The following is a 20,798-nucleotide window of genomic DNA, read 5'->3' as shown; positions in this document are numbered from 1 at the left end:
CATGTGGGATCTTCTTGACCAGGGATCGAACCTGTGTCTCCTACATTGGCAGGTGGATTCCTTACCGCTGAGCCACCAGAGAAGCCTTTATTATTGCTTTTTAACTAATTCATATTGTGGCCTGAGAAAGTGATCTTTATCTGAGTCGTCTGATGTGGTGGCCACTAGCCACTTGTCTCTGCTGAGCACTTGAAAGTTTGCCAGTCCAAATTGAGATGTATAAGTGTAAATACAATACTGGATTTCAAGAAATTAAAATTTCACTAATAATGTGTTATATGGATTATTAGGCTTGTCATAGTAGCATGCATTTTAAAAAATATCAAAATTGGTGAATTCTTGTGTTCAGTTCAGTTCAGTCGCTCAGTTGTGTTCGACTCTTTGTGACCCCATGGACTGCAGCACGCCAGGCCTCCCTGTCCATCACCAACTCCCGGAGTTTACTCAAACTCATGTCCATTGAGTCAGTGATGCCATCCAACCATCTCATCCTCTGTCAATCCTTTCACCTCCCGCCTTCAGTCTTTCCCAGCATCAGGGTCTTTTCCAGTGAGTCAGTTCTTCACATCAGGTGGCCAAAGTATTGGAGTTTCAGCTTCACCATTAGTCCTTCCAATGAATATTCAGGACTGATTTCCTTTAGGATGGACTGGTTGGGTCTCCTTGCAGTCCAAGGGACTCTCAAGAATCTTTTCTAACACCAGAGTTCAAAAGCATCAATTCTTCGGTGCTCAGCTTTCTTTATGGTCCATCCAACTCTCACATCCATGCATGACTACTGGAAAAACCATAGTTTTGACTAGACGGACCTTTGTTGGCAAAGTAGTGTCTCTGCTTTTTAATATTCTGTCTAAATTGGTCATAACTTTTCTTCCAAGGAGCAATCGTCTTTTAATTTCATAGCTGCAGTCACCATCTGCAGTGATTTTGGAGCCCAAGAAAATAAAGTCTGTCACTGTTTCCATTGTTTCTCCATCTATTTGGCATGGAGTGATGGAACCGGTTGCCATGAACTTAGTTTTCTGAATGTTGAATTTTAAGCCAGCTTTTTCACTTTCCTCTTTCACTTTCATCAAGAGGCTCTTTAGTTCCTCTTCACTTTCTGTCATAAGGGTGGTGTCATCTGCATAGCTGAGATTATTGATATTTTTCCCCACAATGTTGAATTTTTGTGTAGCTATTTTAATATTGAAGATGAAAGATAAAAAGAAACATTTTCAGTGTACTATGCTTTATTATTTCAAGAAAGGTAAAAACACGACTAAAATGCAAAAAAAGGTTTGTGCAGTGTATGGAGAAGGTGCTGTGAGTGGTTAAACATGTCAAAAGTGGTTTTCAAAGTTTCATGCTGGAGATTGCTTGCCGGATGATGCTCTATGGTTGGGTAGACCAGTTGAAGGTGGTGCTGATGGTGGTTTAGTTGCTAAGCTGTGTCCAACTCTTGCAACCCCGTGGATTGTAGCCCCTGTCCATGGGATTTCCTAGGCAAGAATACTGGAGTGGGTTGCCATATTCTTCTCTGGGAGATCTTCCCATTGAAGTTGATAGGGATTAAATCGAGGCATTAATTGAGAACAATTAAAATTAACATTATACCCAGCTTCCCAAGTGGATCAGTTGTAAAGAATCTGCCTGCCAGTGCAAGAGATACATGAGATATGGGTTCCATCCCTGGATCCGGAAGATCCCTTGGAGGAGGAAATGGCAACCCACCCCAGTATTCTTGCCTGGAGCATCCCGTGGACACAGGAGCCTGGCGTGCTGCAGTCCATGGGGTCACAAAGAGTTGGACACCACTGAGTGACTGAGCACACATGCAATGTTATACCGCATGAGAGGTAGCTGACATACTCAGAATATTCCAAATCAAGCACTGAAGATCATTTACATCAGCTTGGTCATGGTAATTTCTTTGATGTTTGGATTCCACATAAGTTAAGTGAAAAAACCCTTCTTGACTGTATCTCTGCATGTGATTGTCTACTTAAACATAATGAAAACATTCCGTTTTTAAAACAAACTGTGACAGATGATGAAAAGTGAACACTGTACAATAATGTGGAATGGAAGAGATCTTGGGGCAAGTGAAATGAACCACCACCAACCATACCAAAGGCCAATCTTCAGCCAAAAAAGGTGATGTTGTATATATGGTGGGATTGGAAGGGAGTCCTCTATTATGAGCTCCTTCTGGAAAACCATACAGTTAATTCCAACAAGTATTGTTCCTAATTAGACCAACTGAAGGCAGCACTTGATGAAAAATGTCCAGAATTAGTCAACAGACTACATATATCAGGATAACACAAGACCACATGTTTCTTTGATGACCAGGCAAAAACTATTACAGCTTGGCTGGAAAATTCTGATTCATCTGCATGTTCACCAGACACTGTACCTTCAGATGTCTATTTAGTTTGTGCTTATAAAATTCTCTTAGTGGAAAAAAAAATTCAATTTCCTGAAGACTATAAAAGGCACCTGGAACAATTCTTTGCTCAAAAAGATAAAAAGTTTTGGGGAGATGGAATTATGAATTTGCCTGAAAAATGGCAAAAGGTAGTGGAACAACCAGTGATTGGATTGCCCAATGAAGTTCTTGGTGAAAATGAAATATGTGTCTTTTGCTTTTAACCTTAAAACTGAGGGAACTTTTTGGCCAACTCAATGTTGAGATGATAATGTTTTGGATGTGTTAAGCAAAATATAAAATGAATTTCACTTGTTTCTTTTTACTCTTTTTTAATGTGGCTGCTGGAAAACTTAAACATGTACCTATGGCTCATTCATATTTAATTGGGAAGTGTTGGTCTAAAAAATACTCGTTTTTTGAAACTTGCTGAGATTTGCTTTATGGTTTAGGCTGTGCTTAATTTTCATATATGTTGCATGTATACTTGAAAAGAATATGTACTCTAGTTGTTAAGAACAGTGTTCTATATATGTACACAGATTAGGCTTCTTCATTGTTTTCATTGAATCTTTTTTCTACTCACTGATTTTTTTTTTCAGCTAGATTTAACAATAATTAAGAGAAATATGTAAACATTTCTTGCTACAATGTGGATTTGTCATTTTCATGCTTTGCCAATTTTTACTTTATGTTTTTGGAGGTTATGTTATTAGATGCTTATACATTTAGAATTGTTGCAGCTTCTTGGTGAAACTGCTAGTCATTATGTAATAAGGTCTCTACCTCATTATTTTTTGCCTTAAAATCTGTTTTATCTGATATTAGTGTAGCTACAAAATTTTATTTTGGTTAGTATTTACCCATTCACATATTACTCCATTTTCTTCTCTTAACCTTTTTGCATCACTGTGTTTTAGAAATAGGTTTTACAAATACCTTTTTTGCCTTTTAAAAATTTTATTATTTTTAAAATTTAATTTTATATTGGATACAGTTGGTTAACAGTATGTTTCACAGTGTACAATATGTACAGCAAAGTGATTCTGTTATACATGTATCTACTCTCTTTCAAATTCCTTTATAAATATCTTATAATTGGATTTTCTTTTTTAAAGATCTGATAATTTTTGTATTCATTTGAAGTGTTAGTCCATTTACATTTGTTGTAGTTATCGATTTATTTGAACCTATTCCTACTGGCTTATTTTGTACTTTGAATATACCCTGCATTTTCTATATGCTTTCTCCCTTTTATTATCTCCTTTTATTTATTTATATTTTCTTTAAAATCAATTTATTAATTTTGGATCACAAAATATAGGGAAGACACAGGGGCAATGCCTGTGACCCCTTGGCTGTACTTCCCTTCCATGAATACCTTTTAGAACCCCAGATTCATGCTGCCCAACCATTGTCTCACATCCTAGCAGCTGCAAAGTATATATCCAACCATGTGGGAAGCTTGAGCAGACTCCCTGTACTCAATGTGGTGTCCCGTCCAACGAAGTCCTCCAGCTCACTTTTGCCAGTATTGCAACAGCACTGCTTGTTCCAACCGTCTACGTTCTAAAACTCTCATGAAGGAATAGGTCTCAGGCAAGTTATGCCTGCACAGCCCTTAGAACGTGTGGATAATACAGGCCTGTCCACACTTTTAAAGAGGCCCTTCTTAAACAGCCATGAGAGAGGCCCCTCCGCTGTACCCAGTCTTCTAAGCCCCAGGCTACCTGTGGCACCTGGATGGCAGCCCCTGGGGGTCCCCCGCAGCCGAGTGTGGTGATGGAGGAAGGGCAGGCCAGGCCAAGCATGAAGAATAAACCATTTTATTGGGCTCAGACTAAAAATCCATATGTCTTGAGGACCTCTGTGAATTTGTCAGTTTTCTTCCTCTACGTTCCTTTCAGCCTGCTTCCGTAGTCTCATTAGGTACTACGACCTCTGATAATGATACTTGGCCTTCTCCTTTCTCTTCTCCTTCTGGGTGGCTTTTACTGCCTGGTACTGCCAGCCAACCTCATGAGCCAGGTGCCCTAGGTGGCAGACTTCTGCCTAGACTTCAGATGCACAGCCTCGAGGGTGGCAGGAACCACTGTGTGCTTTTTCTGGTCATAGGGTGGTGGGATCCCTTCAGAGACCTCGAGGTGGTCCAGAGCGGCCTGGCCTCGCTTGGTCTTGTGGAGCAGCGTGCCTTAGGCCTTTGGGGGTTCAGCAGTGGTAGGGGCCGCAGAAGGGGGTTGGTGTTTATCTGTTTGCAGAGGAAGGTCAGGTAATTCAGTTTATTTCTGTAGAAATTGCCAGAGATGCTGATGCCCTCACAGCACAGGACCACACCTTCTGGCCCAGAAGCACCTGCTCGGCCATGATGGCTTCGGGGGACCTGCCCTTCTGCCATCTTTGGCAGCCGAGTGGGGCTTATTGCCTGCTTTTAGATTGACTGCTTTTTGTTATTCCTTTTTATCTCTCTAGTAGTTTGGAAGTCTTCTGTGTCCTATTTATATTCTCTTGATGTCTGTTAGAAATGTCAACAGAAATACCTAGGCTATCAAAGTATAAAGGTAGTTACTATCTTCCTCTGAAATAACGGGATCTTGGAATGCTTTAATTCCAGGCATGCACCCCTCCAATTTATGTGATGTTGTTATCTAGGAAGTTAGTCCTCAGTTATTTTTCCAGTCCCACAAATTACCCAAATATTATAGTTTCATAGAATCTGTGTTTGTTTAGGTTTAACCACATATTTATCATTTTATTTGGTCAGAATTCTTTTTTGCATCTCAGTTTTTCTGTCTGGATCATGTTTTCTTCCTTTTGCCTCAAGTTCATCCCTTAATGTTTATTAAGAAAGATAAAATTATTTAAAAAAACAACTCTCTTGGTTTTTCTCTATGATACCTTTATTTTTTAATTTTTAAAACTTTTTTTCAATTGAAGTATAATTAATTCGCAGTGTTGTGTTAGGCTCTGGTATAGAGCAAAGTGATTTGACTCACTGAATCTGTTCTTTTTCAGATTCTTTTCATTATAGCACAGGGAACTATATTCAATACATTTTAAGGTTGTACATGACTGAGCATACACACATATTGTAGCATTAGTGGTTAAAGGTGTGGCCTCTGGAATCAGGCTGTGTTGTATGCTCAGTCGTGTCTGACTCTTTGCGACCCCATGGACAGTAGCCCACCAGGCTCCTCTGTCCATGGGGATTCTCCAGGCAAGAATACTGGAGTGGGTTGCCATGCCCTCCTCCAGGGGATCTTCCCAACTCAGGGATTGAACCCAGGTCTCCTGCATTGCAGGCCAATTCTCTACCATCTGAACCACCACAGAAGCCCAAGAATCCTGGAGTGGGTAGCCTAACCCTTCTCCCCCGAATCTTCCTGACCCAGGAGTCAAACTGGGGTCTTCTGCATCGCAGGCAGATTCTTTACCAGCTGAGCTACCAGGGGAAACCCCTGGAATCAGACTGCCAGGATTTAAATCTTAGATCTCTGGTTTACTGGTTGTATGACACTGAGGAAACTGACTAGCCTTTCTGCACCTCCATGTGCCTCAGTTTCCTCTTCTGTAAAATAAGGGCAATAACAGTACCGATGTCTAACTCACAGCATTGTGGTGAGGATTAAGTGAACTAACGTGGAGAGTATTCAGAACAGTGGTAGCACATTGTCAGTGCTAGATGGTTAGCAAAGTGTTAGATGGTTATTTTTTCTCGGTGCTTTTAGGATGTCCTTATCATTGCTGTGGAGCAGTTTCACTATGAATTTCACCTAAATTCGCTAGGTGTGAATTTACATTTACTTAAACTTTTTGAAATTCACTAAGCTTTTGGAATCTGTAAATTGTTGTCTTTTATCAGTTCTGGAAAATTCTTAGTCATCTATCTTCAAATACTCCCTCTGCTCAGTTCTTTCCTTCTGGAACTTTGGTTTGAGTGAAATCAGTGCTTTTCACTCTGTCTTTTGTGTTTCTTTAATTGTGTTTCATGGTCTCTGTGCTGTGAATAATTTGGATAATTTCTTTAAACCTATCTTCTAGTTCACTAGCTTACTTCAGCTGTCTAATACTGTTAGGCCTATATATTGACTTTTTAAATTTTCATGCTTATTATCATATTTTTCATTTCCAGAAGTTGTGTTTGGTTCCCAACCAAATATGCTTGGTCTTTTATATGTATTTTTGCCCTTCATCATGTTTGGACTATAAAGAAAGCTGAGCACCAAAGAATTAATGCTTTTGAACTGTGGTTTTGGAGAAGACTCTTGAGAGTCTCTTGGACTGCAAAGAGATCAAACCAGTCCATCCTAAAAGGAAATCAGTCCTGAATATTCATTGGAAGGACTGATGCTGAAGCTCCAATACTTTGGCCACCTGATGCAAAGAACCGACTCACTTGTAAAGACCCTGATGCTGGGAAATATTGAAGGCAGGAGGAGAAGGGGACGACAGAGCATGAGATGGTTGGATGGCATCACAGACTCGATGGACAGGAGTTTGAGCAAGCTCCGGGAGTTGGTGATGGACAGGGAAGCCTGGTGTCTGCAGCCCACGCACTTGCAAAGCGTCAGACACGACTGAGCCACTGAACTGACTGATGTGTTTGACCTCACCCTTTCTTTTGTTCCTTTCTTTTTTGGCCGCACTGGGTCTTCATTGTGGCGTGCAGGCTTTCTCTAGTTGCGGTGTGCCGGTATACTTGCCCTGAGGCATGTGGGATCTTAGTTCCCCTACCAGGGATCAAAGCCATGTCCCTGCATTGGAAGGCAGATTCTTAACCACTGGACAACCAGCAAAGTCCCCTCACCTTTTATTTATTTAAGCATATTATACATACATACGTTGTTATTCTTGTCTGATAAGTCTTGTATCTGAAGTCTTTGCCGGTCTGATTCTGCTGCCTGTTGTTTGGAGCCTCATAGCACTGGTATGTGGACCCCTGAGAACAGGGGCCAGCCTAAAGGTTTTAAACTTGGAAAGACCATTTTTAATCTCTTGCCTGCTTTCCTTCCCAGGTAATCCTGTTTTCTTGTCTCCTCCCCTTTTTTTTTCTCAATTTACTTTTTTGAAAGGCTGATTCATTCCCATGGTTTAAAAAAAAAAGTGAAAAACCTCTTTCCCAGCTCCCAGTTCCTTTCCTACTGGAAGCCTCTGTTACCAGGTCTTGTAGATACTTCTAGAGGTATTTTATGCAGATGCAAACAAATACAATTAAAAATTCTGTTTCTTTTTAAAGCAAATGGTAGCACACTATACACATTGTTCTGAACTTTCTCATTTTAAAAATAGTATGTAATTGTAAAAGAAACACATGCTCATTTTGAATAACATAAATACCCAAGTGTCTTCGAGTAGAAAGTGAAAGTCCCCCTGGAATTTTCATTCCCCAGGGATAACCTGTATTATGCATCTATAAATATATATTTACATAAATTGGCTTATGCAACACATACTGCTCCATAACCTATTTTTTTTTCTTTTTCTCCAAACTATACAGCTTGACAGTATAGTCAAAGTTGACATCTTTCCATGAATCTTATCACATCTGTCAGTGCTCTCCACATAGCGCAGCAGTTAAATGCCTGGACTTTGGAGTCAGACAGAACTAGATTCTAATTCTAGCTCTGCCGCTTAGTAGCTACGGGACTTTTCAGAGCTGCTCTGAGCCTCAGTTTCATCATCTGTAAAATGGGGATAGAAATAATACATAGTCCATGGTGTTGTTCAGAGATCGTAGTAAGACCACGTATGACATGCTCCCTCCATAGCCAGCTGCTTTATAAGCCCTTCACAAACGGTGGGTTTTCCTATGACTCACTCTTTTTAATGGCCACTTAGTATTCTGGCCTGGAGAATTTCATGGCCTTTATAGTCCATGGGATCGCAAAGAGTCAGACTGAGCAACTTTCACTTTTAGAATCCATAGTATGATATGTCACTATGTACTAACCATTCTCTTTTTGATGGACATTGGATTGTACCCCATTTTTTGGTTACAAATGCCAACCCAGCGAACACTGAATATACATCTTTCACCTTTGTGTGGGTGTCGTCTTATGAATTCATTGTGCGGGGGTGGGGGTCACTGGGTCCTCTGAATTCTAATCTTTCTATCCTCTTTCTCCCCAAGGAGGCAATGAGAATGGCCCATGGAGTGAAGCTTGTGTGTTACGTAGGTTTTTGCTTTTTATTACTGCTCTTCTTTCTCCCTCTTCTGAGGTTTGGTGGGGTGGGAGGGGTCCTCCCCAGAGACAATCCCAGTCCCTCGCCCCTGCCTGCCCTCTTCCAGAGCATCCCCACTCCCTATGATGTGAATCTCAGACTTCCATTTTTCCCTAAACCTTGGAACCTGACCATTCATGGTCATTTACTCAAGGATTAGTTTTCAGACCCATCTACTTTCAAAACAACTCCTGGTGACTTGTAATAAATTGGAAGAATCAAAACACACTTAAATGGGATAAAAGTCTAAAGAAAGAGAGAAAAGGGCAAGGAGAAGGGGAAATCTTGTTACTAACAACCCGTTACTCTACCAATCCTGGAAAGGTACAACTGCTAGGCTTAAAGTTAAAACTGAGCTTCCTGGCGGCCAAAGCAGAAAGGGGAGCAGAATAGGTTCTATAGGTCATCAGAAGACCCAGAACTACTCTGCACCTTGAAAGGGTCATGAAGGGCTTCCTCTTTGGGTAATAGAGGGATGATCAGTAGGCTTTCAGAGGGGTCGTGGATATGTTCACCATGTGGCTGCTTCAGGGGGAAAAGGCAAGTCATTTACCCCCAAAAAGGGGCCTGACAGAGATTTTGAGAAAGAGAGGGTGGACTCAGAACAGGATATGAGCCCCTGGTAAGATGCATCTCTGGTCATAAGGGTGAGAAGGGTCTCGGTACAGGGTCCAAGTAACATGTGAACATGGCTGGGAGGAAGGGTGAAACCGAGAGGATGAGAAAGAAGCCAGGCTTCTTTCCTGGGATGGAGGCCAGGCAGTCAGCAAACATTTACTGAACCCTACTAAGTGCCGGGCCTTTTCCAGGCATTGGGAGTACAGGGGGGCCAAGATACACATGCTCTCTGTCCTCATGGAGCTTACAGTTCAGCGGGGAAGAGAAAGGACTGTAAATTGCAGATGAGGTTAGTGGTCTGAAAGGCTCTTCTCCCCTGGCAGGTTGGTTCCGAACCAGTGATCTACCTCCTGGGGGCCGTGAGCTACGGCCAGGCAGTGGGGCAGCTACCTCCAAAGCTGGAGGTTCTGGAGGACATGATGGAGGCCTACTCAGCCTCATCTGCCCAGAGGCCCAGAAGGAAGAAAAGGCGCACGGCCCGGGGCCGTGTGAGGCGCCAGGTACAGAGCAGGGTCTTTACACTGACGTCGCTTAATCCTGCTGGGAGGGACACATGGGCGTGTGGTTCACGGAGACGGGGCTGCAGCCCAGAGCGATGCTCTGACTTGCCCACGGTCACACAGAATGTGACAGCCAGGGTGCGTTAGGTGGTCATCTAGCCTGGTGTCTGTGCGCTCCTTCCCCTGCACTGCTGGGTTCAGGAGCTTGACTGCAGCAAGGGAGGAAGGGAGGGCCCGTGGCCTCCATGCACTTGGGGAGAGAGTGGTCATGGACCTTCGTTCCTGGCCAACTGGCATGTCCCTCCATTCCAAGATCCTCTAGCCACCTCCCTCAGGGAGGGGGGTCCTGGTGGCCTCTCTGGCCCCTTTCACCATCCCTAGGAGTCAGTCCCTGCACCCCAGGGACTCCCCCTTCTTCTCTGCATCCTCGTTCTGTTGCAGGTGGGGGTTCGTGTTCAGGAGGCCAGAGCTGAGTGTCTAGGGGTGAGTGCTCCTGCTCTGGCCACGCGGTCTCCCTTGCTGCGGCACGGGTCAGGGCGAATGTGGGGGTGCACAGGCGAGTGGGGAGATGGTGCCCCCTCACCCTGGGGCCGGGAGGCTGTACCCAGGGACAGGGCCTCAGTTCCTCACCCTTCTCCCACAGTGTGACCCAGTGGAGGCTGAAGAGGAGGAGCCTGGTGAACAAGCAGGGGGCGAGGACTTAGGTGAGGGGCTGTGGAGGGAGCCCCTCAGCAGCTGCCTGTCTTCCAGGAATTTCTGGGGACAGTCGGGGCTCATGCCCAGCTCCTGGCCTGAGCCCTGCCGGGACTCCTCTCCTCCCCCCACCATCTGCCTGCAGTCCTTGCCCAAAGGGGTGGGGGCTGCTGGCTGCCTGGACTCAGCAGACAGACATCCTAGATACCTTGGGTCCCTGAGGTGGGACCCCTTCCTTACCTCCCTAAGCCCCTCAGCCTTGAGCTGCCCCATACCCTTGCCCCTGAGCATCCCCTGGGAGCCCATGACTCTCTTTCCCTACAGCTCAGCTTCAGCCCCAACAGGAGAAGCCACCCCTGGATACTGGGGTGCGGGACACCATGGTGCGGGACACCGTGGTCCGTGCCATGCAGGAGGCGCTGTGGAGTCGGTAAGGCCTTGCTCCACGTCCTCTGACACCCGGACATTTTGAAGGGCTGCCCTCCCATGTCCCACCTCCCGTGGCTGAGCCGTGTTCTGAGGGCTTCCGTGTGTAACACTAGCCCCGTTTTGTCCTATGAGGTCACTTGCTCACACAGCAAGCCAGTGGAGAGCCGGATTTGAACCTGGGTCTCTCTGGCTGCAAGGTGGCGCTTTTCCTTTAAGCCGCTGCAGCTCCCAGTGTCTGCTTGGTCCTCGTAGATATCACCCACAGAAAATGCTTTCAGACACGGGGTGACTCTGTGCTGGGACCATCTCAGAGGTCTGAGCTCAGGGCTCTCATTTTACTAATGGTGAGACCAAGGCCCAGAGAGGGCAGGATTTTGCAAAGGCCACACAGCAAGTCAGTGGCCGATTCAGGGTTATATACAGGGTTAGGTCTCCATCCTCTGCCCTGACCAGTGCCTTACCCTCCCACCCCCCACCAGCTTCTGCCCCTCCATCCATACCCTGGTTCACTGGCCAGGGAGAACAGGGGCTGAGCAATCGGAACTTGCTTTTCCACTCATCATGTGGTCTTGGCAAGCTCCTTATCTTCTCTGAGCAGCAGTCACCCATCTGTAAGTGGGGAATGATAATACTTGTTCCTCACAGAGTGAGGAGAGATGGGTTCACATAGGAAAATGTTCAGAGTAGAAACCAGAGTTGGCCCAAACCCTGTTCCCCACCCCTGCTCGCGCTCGGACTCAGTGCCCTGGCCCTGCCCTTGTTCCCCTCCCCACCCCACAGCCTTCGGGAGCACCCACACCTGGTGCTGAGTGAGAAGGTCGTGGAGGGCATCGCTGCTGGCATCGAGGCAGCCCTCTTCAACCTGACACAAGCCACCAATGGCCGCTACAAGACCAAGTACCGCAGCCTGCTGTTCAACCTGAGGGACCCCAGGAACCCGGTGAGCGGGCCTCTGGGCCAGGCGGGGACCCCTTCCGAGGTGGGAAGCCCTGCAGTATCTGGGAGCCTGACCTGGGAGTGCCAGGCAGGGTTGGGGTTGGGGTTCTCCAAGCGGTGTGATGCAGCCCTTACCCCCGCAGGAGCTGTTTCTCAAAGTGGTTCACGGAGACCTCACCCCCCATGGCCTGGTGCGGATGAGCTCAGTCCAACTGGCCCCCCAAGAACTGGCCCGCTGGCGGGACCAGGAGGAGAAGAGGGTGAGTTGTCGGATCAGGTCAGGACCCGGCAGAGGGACTTGGGGGAGGCCCGAGGATGGAGCTGGAGAGACAGAGAGTGAGGAAGAAGGCGGTGGGACAGGGGAGCACAGGATAGACAGAAATGAGGAAACAGAGCAGGCGGACAGGGAGAGAGTCAGAGACTCTTCTCACTGGGGGGTTGAAAAGGGAAAAGAGGCAGAAATGAAGGGAGTTGGGGATGGAGAGCCTGGGAGAGGTGATGTCCCAGGAGGTGTGGTCGTCCACTGGCTTTTCTGTGGAGCTGGACTCGGGGTGTGTGTGTTGGGGGTGGGGGGACTGGGGATGATGGCCCAGACTCTGAAGTCCAGGAATATCATCCACCATCCATGGTGGGTAGACCCAGTGTGATGCCTCCGCTCTAGTTCCAGCCCCAGAAGTTCCAGAAAAGGCTGGACGTCTTCCTGGTGCCCCAGGCCCGGTGAGGATGCCCACAGCCTCCCACAGTTCACAGTTACACTCCCATACACTCTGTGTCTGTGGGTCTCTCCCTCCCTGGGAATGGCTCTGAGACAGGGAAAGTGTGGGCACTGAGCCAGCTTTGGGAGATGTTTGTGTAATGGCTGTTGGTGGCCCAGTGAGAAAGACAGGGACTGACTGAGGGAGTGGGGCCCGTGGATGGACTGGGGGCACTAAGGCCTTGTTCTGACAGATACTAGGCTGGTTAGAATTGATACGTGGAATCAGGTAGGTGCATCTGCCCACTGCAGTCCGAGTTTCTGTCGGGGCACTGTGGGGGCAGGGAGTAGGGTCATCTCTGTAAGTTGTGGGCCCACGCAGAATGAAAATGCGAGCACTTTGTTGAGTGATGAAGAATTTCAAGACGACAGCCTGGGGCCCTTCTAGAACAGAACCCTGGGCTACTGCATGGAACCCATGCCCACAAAGCCAGCCCTACAGGGAGGACTGGGCTTCTGTTCTCCAGGGGTTAGAAAGGGACAGACAGGCTTTCCGGAAACATTTCAGATAGGATGACATTGATCAACAATAAGGATCACAAGAAGCAAATACTATGAACTAGACTCCAGGCTAAGCACTCTATATAAGCTGTTTAATATGACAATCTTAATTTCATTTCTAAAGAACAGATCAACTGAAGCTTAGAGCCAACGGCTTGCCCAAGGCCACACCACGTTGTGGGTTTTTATTAGTGGCAGCCGGTGGGCCGGCGGCTGTGCTTTCTTGATGACACAACACACTCTTTCCAGGACAGAGAGTGGGTGGGATACATTCTGGGGCAGATTTGACTTGTGGGAGAAGGCAAAGTTCTGGAAGACTTCCTGGGGGAGGCAGGGTTTGAGTCGGAGGGTGAATGAGTGGAATATGGAAAGGTAGGGCAGGTGATGGAGGTCTGTCCGGGTTAGGGAGTTGCAGAAGTGGAGGTGTGGAGGAAGGGAACCGGCTGGCACGGCAGGGGAGCCACGGTGGAGGGGCCTCGGAGGAGGAAAGGGAGCACGTGGGCTCCTGGTGGCCAGAGTCCCCCCAACCCCAGCTGAGCAGGGGCTGCCCCCTCCACCAGGGCCTGGAGATCATTGAGCAGCTGCAGAAGGAGCCGTGTAGCCTCCCAGCCTCCAAGCTGACCCACAAGGGGGAAGTTGAGATCCTGCGGGACACTGACCAAACGCTGACCCTGGAGGACCTGGTGGTAAGTGGGAGCCTGACCTGGTGGTTGCCAGGCAGGGCCTGTACCCACAGGCCCCAGCCCTCACCTCCCCAGCTGTGTGGCCGTGGGCAAGTCACCTGACTATGCCTGAGGCCCAGGGTTGTCACTGTAAGTCGGGAATGTTGGTTGCTGCACAGGGTCTGGGAGAGCATGGGGCGAGACAGCCGCCGGCACAGGGCCTGCCGACACCTTCTCAGTGCTGCTCCCCCATGCCGAGGCGCCCCCTGTGGGAAGTAGTGAGTTCCGTCTCTGTAGTTCCCCCCAACCTCAGACACTCTGACCACATCCCAGGTTGGGAAGCAGGCAGGCCACGCTGTTTGAGGCAGTGACTTTTGGGAATGTAAGGAGCAGAGGCTTACTCTACTCAGAAGAAGGACTGAAGGATGCTCCAGCAGGGAACTGCTTGGAGTCCAGGGCAGTCTGTGCAGCATGTCCTTTTATCACTTAGGGTCTGCCCCATCCTTGTGTCCATCCTGCTCCTTCTCCCACTTCGGCTCCTCCGTCTTGCACTTGGCCCAGCAGGGTGGAGCAGCCTTCCAATCAATGAAACCATCCAATCCATTGTCAGCCTCCTGCAGCCAATCGGAGTGCCTGCTTGGCTCACTTCAGTCACTCCCAGGAGAAGGCTGTTTTGGCTTTGGTTGGGTGTTCCATTGGTCGGATGTTCACCCTGGTCTAATCAGTTGTGTGTCCAGGATAGGGGAGTGTTGGGCAGGTCCCTTGAGCCATGTTTCCAGGGGAAACAGCAGTGACCATGACCAACAAGAATCCCTACTCTTCTGCACCAGTATCCAGGCCAACAACCAGAATTGCTGGCAACGCAGAGAAGAGCCCTAAGGGTGTGTGGCTGTTCCCCAACCCAAACCAATCTGTGTTCCCTGAGAAAATGTAATGTAAATATAGGGGGAGGAGCCAGAGAGAGATGGGTAGAGAGAGTGGTTGGAGAGGACGGGAGGGGAAGATGACACAGAATAGCAGTCCTTGCTCCGATTGAACACCTACTATGTGCCCCTTTTACAAACTGTCTCATTCAGACCTCACAATGAGTGAGATGGGTGATGCCTGTTTCCTGGGTGAGGCACCTCAAACCCAAGGTCGCTTGGTTGGCAGTGGGGGAGACTGGCACCCAGGCTGTCTGACTCCAAAACCTGAGTCTTGTCCAGTGCTCTAGAGATGGTTTTAAGGCAAAAGTAAGTTTCAAGATCTTTTCAAATCTTCCTAAAGAAATGTTCACTGTGTGTTTAAAGCTGGTTCTATTGTAAGGTAAAAGGCTGATTTAGCAATGGGCATTAGGACTTCAAAAATGTTCATTCTCCCTGATTCTGTCATCTGCTTGTAAGAACTCATCCTAAGGAGGTAAATTGAAAGTTTAGGAAAATACTTTCTGCTCAAGGATGTCCTCAGTGTTATTTGTAATAGTGGAAGCCTGGGTATGACCCAGTTGTCATTCAACAGTGCAACAGTGGTGATGCGCACACTCCAGTCCACCCCGTGAGTGCAGTGTCTACAGGGATCGTATAGCATGGCATATGCTCTGCTGTGGTTCATGGACAAAATGAAAAGACAGGCTTGCATATATGATCCCAGCTCCATTTTTTTTTAAGTGATTTATTTATGTATTTGGCTGTGGCAGGTCTTAACTGCCCTAGGGGTCTTCATTACAGCCTGCTGGCTTCTCTAGTTGTGGTGTGCGGGCTTAGTTGCCCTGTGTCATGTAGGATCTTAGTTCCCCGACTAGGGATCAAACCCACATCCCCTGCAGTGGAAGCCAGATTGTTAACCACTGGATCACCAGGGAAGTCCCCCAGCTCTTTTAGTAAAAGGATTCCCAAAACTTTGGGTATAAATAAGCTATTATAAAGGAATACCCCAAATATCAGCAGTTGTTTCTGAGTGGTGAGACAAGGAGTGATTTTTTTGTGTTTTTTTTTTAATTTTCAAATTCTCTGTGTTTCCTAAATTTTTTGTAACAAGTTTGTGGTACTTTCGTAATTAAAGAATGTATTATGCTGATGCTGTCTGGAATTTTCTGGCCAGCATCTGCCCAGCTAAGGCCAAGGTAACCACCCAGCTGTGAGACACCTCTCCTCCTAGCACCGTCCCCCCAGCCCTGACCTCTCTTTTGCTCCAGCTCTGGAGAAGAGGCCTGGTTTACCATATCCGGGTCCAGTTCCCCCTGTGACTGCAGAACTACTGTGTGACCCTAGGCAAGTCCCTCTGTTTCTGCATCTGGAAAATGGGGACACTGTTCCTCACACGGCTCTCAGATTCAGACGAGACCAGGGGTGTTTGTTTAGAAACATAAAACCACATCGCTGAGGCCCCCATACACCAGGAGGCCTCCTGACTGCCCCAGCCGCCTTCCCAGCCCACCCCCTCTCTCCTCTTGTGCCTCCCAGGGACCCATGGTATCCACAGATGGCGGCCCACTGGCCCTGCCCGCCACATCGAAGGACAGCTCCCTCAAAGCCGCCAGGAGGATGGGGGATGATGCTTTCCAGAGAGCCCCAAGCCAAGTCCCTGTGTCCTTTCCAGATATGCCCCCAAACAAGAAGAAGCCTCCAGCAGAGCACAAGGACAGGTGTGGGGAAGTGGGCAAGGAGGTGGGCAACCCAGCAGGGTGGGTAGGCGAGGCACCCACTGGGGCAGCAGACAAAGCTTGGGCTTTTCCATATGGCCTTGGGCAAATCTTGCCTCTTGTTGGGCCTCAGTTTGCCCATCTGTGCAGTGGAACTAATCACCCCCGCCTACTGGTCTCCACCTTGTAAGGCCTTACTTGGACCAGTGTTCCAGCACTCACTGGGGTCACAGGGCCTTCTCTGAAAACTAAGGAGCTGCTGGGGAAGCCCTGATGACCTGCTCTGCCTGGCCCTGTCTCTCTGTCCTTTCTTCTAGGCTCCAGATGCCTGCTGGGCCCACAAAAGCCCTGCCCATGCAGCTGCCCTGGGAGGGGTCTCTGGACATGTTCTGCATCAAGCGGTTCCGGGTCAAGGCCCAGCTGATCTCAGGACACAGCTGTCGCCTCATCCAGGTACTCCTGCCCTGCTCTCCAGGGACTCCCTTGCACACTAACCAGCCCTCTCAGCTACACACACCGCCATTCATTCATTGACACACTCATTGTTCTGAAACAAATCGTCAGCACCCTGTCTGTGCTTGACCCCATACTAGGCACAGGGGCAAATGAGATGCCAGTCCCACTTCACACATGGCCAAAGGACTCCCTGTAACCCAAAGCATAAAGCAGGAAGGATGCAGGACAAGGTCTGGTGTTTCCTGGTCAGAGAAAACCAGGAGTGAGTGAGTGATTAGCTAAAGCATTGGATAAGGAGTTAGAGGAGGGAGGGAGGGGTTTCTGAGAAGCTGCAGATTGACCAGGACAGGCTGTAGGCCTCCAGGGGTTTTTAGGGCCTCAACAACCATGGTGGGCCCTGATAGACTGCCTGCCCATCCTCTTGGCCACAGGCTGTAACTTCCGGGTAGCTGGTCCTGAGTCTGCCCTAAGTGGGTGGGAAGTTGGGAGGCTGACTGGCCGTCCTACCTGCCTGCAGGCCCTGCCGCAGGTGATCCGCTCTGCAAGCTGCATCGCCCCTGATGCTGTCTGGGACTTTCTGGCCAGCATCTGCCCAGCTGAGACCAAGGTAACCACCCAGCCGTGAGAACCACCTCTCCTCCAAGCACTGTCCCCCCAGCCCTGAGCTTTCTTTTGCTCCAGCTCTGGAGCAGAGGCCTGGTTTAAGATATCCGGGTCCAGTTCCCCCCCAGTGACTGAAGACCTCCTGTATGACCCTGGGGAAGTCCCTCTGTTCCCACCTCTGAAAAATGGGGACATCTTCCTCACACGGCTTTCAGAGGTTCAGATGAGACCAGGGGTGTTCACAGGAGCAAAGCATGCTGCTGCTGCTGCTAAGTCACTTCAGTCGTGTCCAACTCTGTGTGACCCCATAGATGGCAGCACACCAGGCTCCCCCATCCCTGGGATTCTCCAGGCAAGAATACTGGAGTGGGTTGCCATTTCCTTCTCCAATACATGAAAGTGAAAAGTGAAAGTGAAGTCGCTCAGTCGTGTCTGACTCTTAGCGACCCCATGGACTGCAGCCTACCAGGCTCCTCCGTCCATGGGATTTTCCAGGCAAGAGTACTGGAGTGGGGGCCATTGCCTTCTCTGGGAGCAAAGCATAACTGTTGCTAAACCTGCTCTCCTTCCTGCGACCGCAGGACGTCTGCGTGGTCAGGCTGTGCCCACAGAGCTCTCGGGACACCCAGAACTGCCACCTGCTCTACTCCTACCTCAACAACAAGCAGCGCCACGGCCTGGCCGCTGTGGAGCAGGTGAGGGTGGTCCTGCTGCCCCTGCCTGCCTTCCAGCCCCTGCCCTCCAGGCTGCGCCCTCTTGGAGGTCCAGGTGAGTGACCGATGCCCGTCCCAGACCCCGCCTCCCCTTGTTTGGTGACCAGACGGGCATTTCTGACACAGTCACCCATTTCTGTGGAGGCAGGCACATCTCAGCAGGGAACTCCCAAGACAGGCGCATGTGAGAACAGATTTGTATACCACTTAGTATGAGACAGCGTTCTGAAAGCTGTACTTAAATATTAATTCAGTCAGTCCTCAACATTACCCTATCAGAATGGTACTATTAGTTTCTTCATTTCACAGATGAGGAAACTGAGGTAGGGAGAAAGCAAGTGACTTGTCTAGAGTCACAGAGTCAGTCAGTAGCAGAAACTGGGCTCCTAACCACCACATAGCCTCTCCAATAAGGCTGATGAGAAATTAACCAGCGAGTCACGTTTGACTCAAACACAGCAGAGCAGAGGCAGGAACCAGGAATAATTGGCTGAAAGTCAGACCTAAATAAAAGAGGAGGAGGGATGTTCTTACCACAGCTGTCCTGGGCCAAGCTTGGCTTTTGTGCATGGGTAGCCTCCAGGGCGTGACTCCAGGAAAGCTTGGGAGGGGGGATGGGGTATCAAGGAGTGGGATGTGCCTATTCCTGAGCAGAGTGTTTGATGTTTCTGGGCTACCTGATCTGGAGACACTACGGTAGAATCACATAGTCTGGAGATCAAACTATCCATGCCTCATTCTCAGCCAGTGAACCCGTTCTCACACCATGAGAACCAGTCTTAAACCCTCCTACTTACTTTTCTCAGCCCCTCTTGGGCCCCATCTTACTGCTGGAAAGCTCTCTTGGGGTCTAAGCTGTAGACCTCTTGGCCACAGCCAGAATGCAGTTTCTGGGGGCTGTGAGTTCTCTCTGTCCAGGCCTTTGGTCTCTTCCCCCCATATTTCTCCAGGCCTGGAAGCCACTCACTCAAGCGTGTTGCTGGCTGTGCTGCTCCCCCAAACAGGGCTTCCGGCCACGGAAGGATCTGGCGCCTTGAGGGGGAAGGTTCGCAAAACAGTCTCCTTCAACAGAAAAGTGGAGATGAGATGCTACCAGCCAGAGGACAAGGGACCACATGTGGCCCTGAAGGGCTCCTCTCCCCCAGGGGCTGCTGTGCAGCAGAGCCAGGGCAAAGACAGCCTGGCTCCAAGGGGAACTTGTGCTTGGCAGAGACCACCCAGAGGCAGGGGGAGTCTGTGGGGAGAGCCTGAGACCTGGCAGGGTTCTGGGCGAGGGCCGTGGCTTGCAAAACCAGGCTGGTGCCAGTCCTGGCATCCCTATTCAGCATCACCAGCTGGCCATGACCAGCACCGCCACAGGGCTTCCTGTCCCAACCAAGCCCTGCTCCAGCATCTCGAATCCCTGGTGGCCATGACGCAGCAGCTCCAAGCCTCACTGATGTCCCCAGGACAGGAGGAACTTTCCCAACCCCCTGCTCAGCCTCCCACAGCCCCTGGGACTCTTGGCCTTCTCTGCCAGCCCCTTGCAGCTACAGAGCCCCCTGGCCCAGCCCTGGACTCCTCTTTGGGCCCTACAGATGGAGCTGGTGCTAATAGTCCCCTTCCTGGAGAGACCTGACCCTCATTACTCATAGAAGAGGGGTTTTAATTCCCCCACCAGTGCTGAACTCTTAAGTGTTCCAGGGAGAGCAACGGACATAGGAGGGGGAGGGTTAGCTGTTAAAGTTTCCTGTTCTGCTATTTGCTTGGTGTTGATTTTTGGTTTAATAAAGAATTTGGCAAAGTTGAGACTGCATCTGCTGGCTGGACAGGAGGGACCCTGGGACTGGCCCTATGTGGGTTGGGGTGGGTGTATCTGGAAGATTCTGTGTACAGGCGTGGCAGAGCTGAAGTGCTAGGGATGGGGGAGCAGGGCAACTCTGCTTATCTGAGGTCCTGGGCCATCACTGTGCCCCAGGGTTCACCTGTTGCCATGGTGGGCTCTGGAAACATTTTTATAAGTATTTTGAACTGGGTGGAAGAAGAAGTGATGGGAGAGAGGACAGCTCTAGGTTGAGGAGAGAGAGAGAAATGAGGTTTTTGAAAGGGCATTGACACTTAAAGATTGTTAGGGAGAGAAGGAGAGCAAGTTGCAGTGGTTTTTAAATTTTTCAGTTACCAAGGTTTTTATCTTTGGGTGGTTGGAGGTTACCACCATAATCCCCATGTCTCTGTTTCTGTGCGTATCTGAGGGTCGCTGTGTGTCTATGTGCCTGTGAGCATGTGTGTGCGTCTGATCCTATGTTTGTCTGTGGGTCTCGGATGTCTCGTCTTTGTTTCTCTTGCCAGCCCCCAGAGATTGATACTGGAGACAAGCCAAGGGTCTTGGCTTGGGAGGTGGACTTTCAGGGTGGGTTTGGAGGCTTGTGTTAGGGTGGGATGGTGCTGCTTTGTTTGGGGGCTGGGGTGAGCTCCTAACAGCAGCTGCAGTTGTAAGGTATCTGAGTGTGTGTGCACCTCCGGAGAGCTGCATGGGAACTAACTGCCTCCTGGCTGCCTAACCCAGGGCCCAGAAGCAGGGCTAGCATTGGAGGACAGAACTTGCGGCAGGACTCCAGCCTTAACCCCCTGCCTCGGCTTGAAGGGTTGTTCCACTGCCCACCGGTTCTCGAAGTCTACCCACGTCGCCCTGGGCTGGGAACACT

General features: G+C 49.0%; 1 protein-coding gene and 1 pseudogene across 4 annotated transcripts in view; one reads left to right on the top strand and one right to left on the bottom strand.

Moving 5' to 3' along the window:
* SPOCD1 (SPOC domain containing 1) overlaps positions 1-19,902 on the top strand; it is a 30,802-nt gene extending 10,900 nt beyond the window's left edge. For 2 of the 4 annotated variants that reach the window (XM_043446055.1, XM_043446057.1), the window contains 13 exons: positions 8,538-8,579; positions 9,571-9,747; positions 10,189-10,230; positions 10,391-10,451; positions 10,765-10,870; positions 11,650-11,809; positions 11,949-12,065; positions 13,621-13,746; positions 16,164-16,345; positions 16,660-16,795; positions 17,316-17,405; positions 17,983-18,169; positions 19,065-19,902. In XM_043446055.1, coding sequence (XP_043301990.1) covers positions 8,538-8,579; positions 9,571-9,747; positions 10,189-10,230; positions 10,391-10,451; positions 10,765-10,870; positions 11,650-11,809; positions 11,949-12,065; positions 13,621-13,746; positions 16,164-16,345; positions 16,660-16,795; positions 17,316-17,405; positions 17,983-18,169; positions 19,065-19,732 — 2,094 coding nt within the window. In that variant the 3' untranslated portion in view covers positions 19,733-19,902. Of the gene's footprint in view, positions 1-8,537; positions 8,580-9,195; positions 9,252-9,570; positions 9,748-10,188; positions 10,231-10,390; positions 10,452-10,764; positions 10,871-11,649; positions 11,810-11,948; positions 12,066-13,620; positions 13,747-16,163; positions 16,346-16,659; positions 16,796-17,315; positions 17,406-17,982; positions 18,170-19,064 lie in introns of those variants that run through there. The other 2 variants (XM_043446056.1, XM_043446059.1) reach the window with 2 other exon arrangements.
* LOC122426725 lies at positions 4,246-6,021 on the bottom strand (annotated as a pseudogene).
* Positions 19,903-20,798: the final 896 nt, after the last annotated feature.

This window comes from Cervus canadensis, chromosome 24 (genome assembly GCF_019320065.1).
Source record: "Cervus canadensis isolate Bull #8, Minnesota chromosome 24, ASM1932006v1, whole genome shotgun sequence".
Classification (NCBI taxonomy): Eukaryota; Metazoa; Chordata; class Mammalia; order Artiodactyla; family Cervidae; genus Cervus; species Cervus canadensis.
The sequence above is the reverse complement of the archived record's forward strand: the minus strand, read 5'-3'. Positions and strand labels throughout refer to the sequence as shown.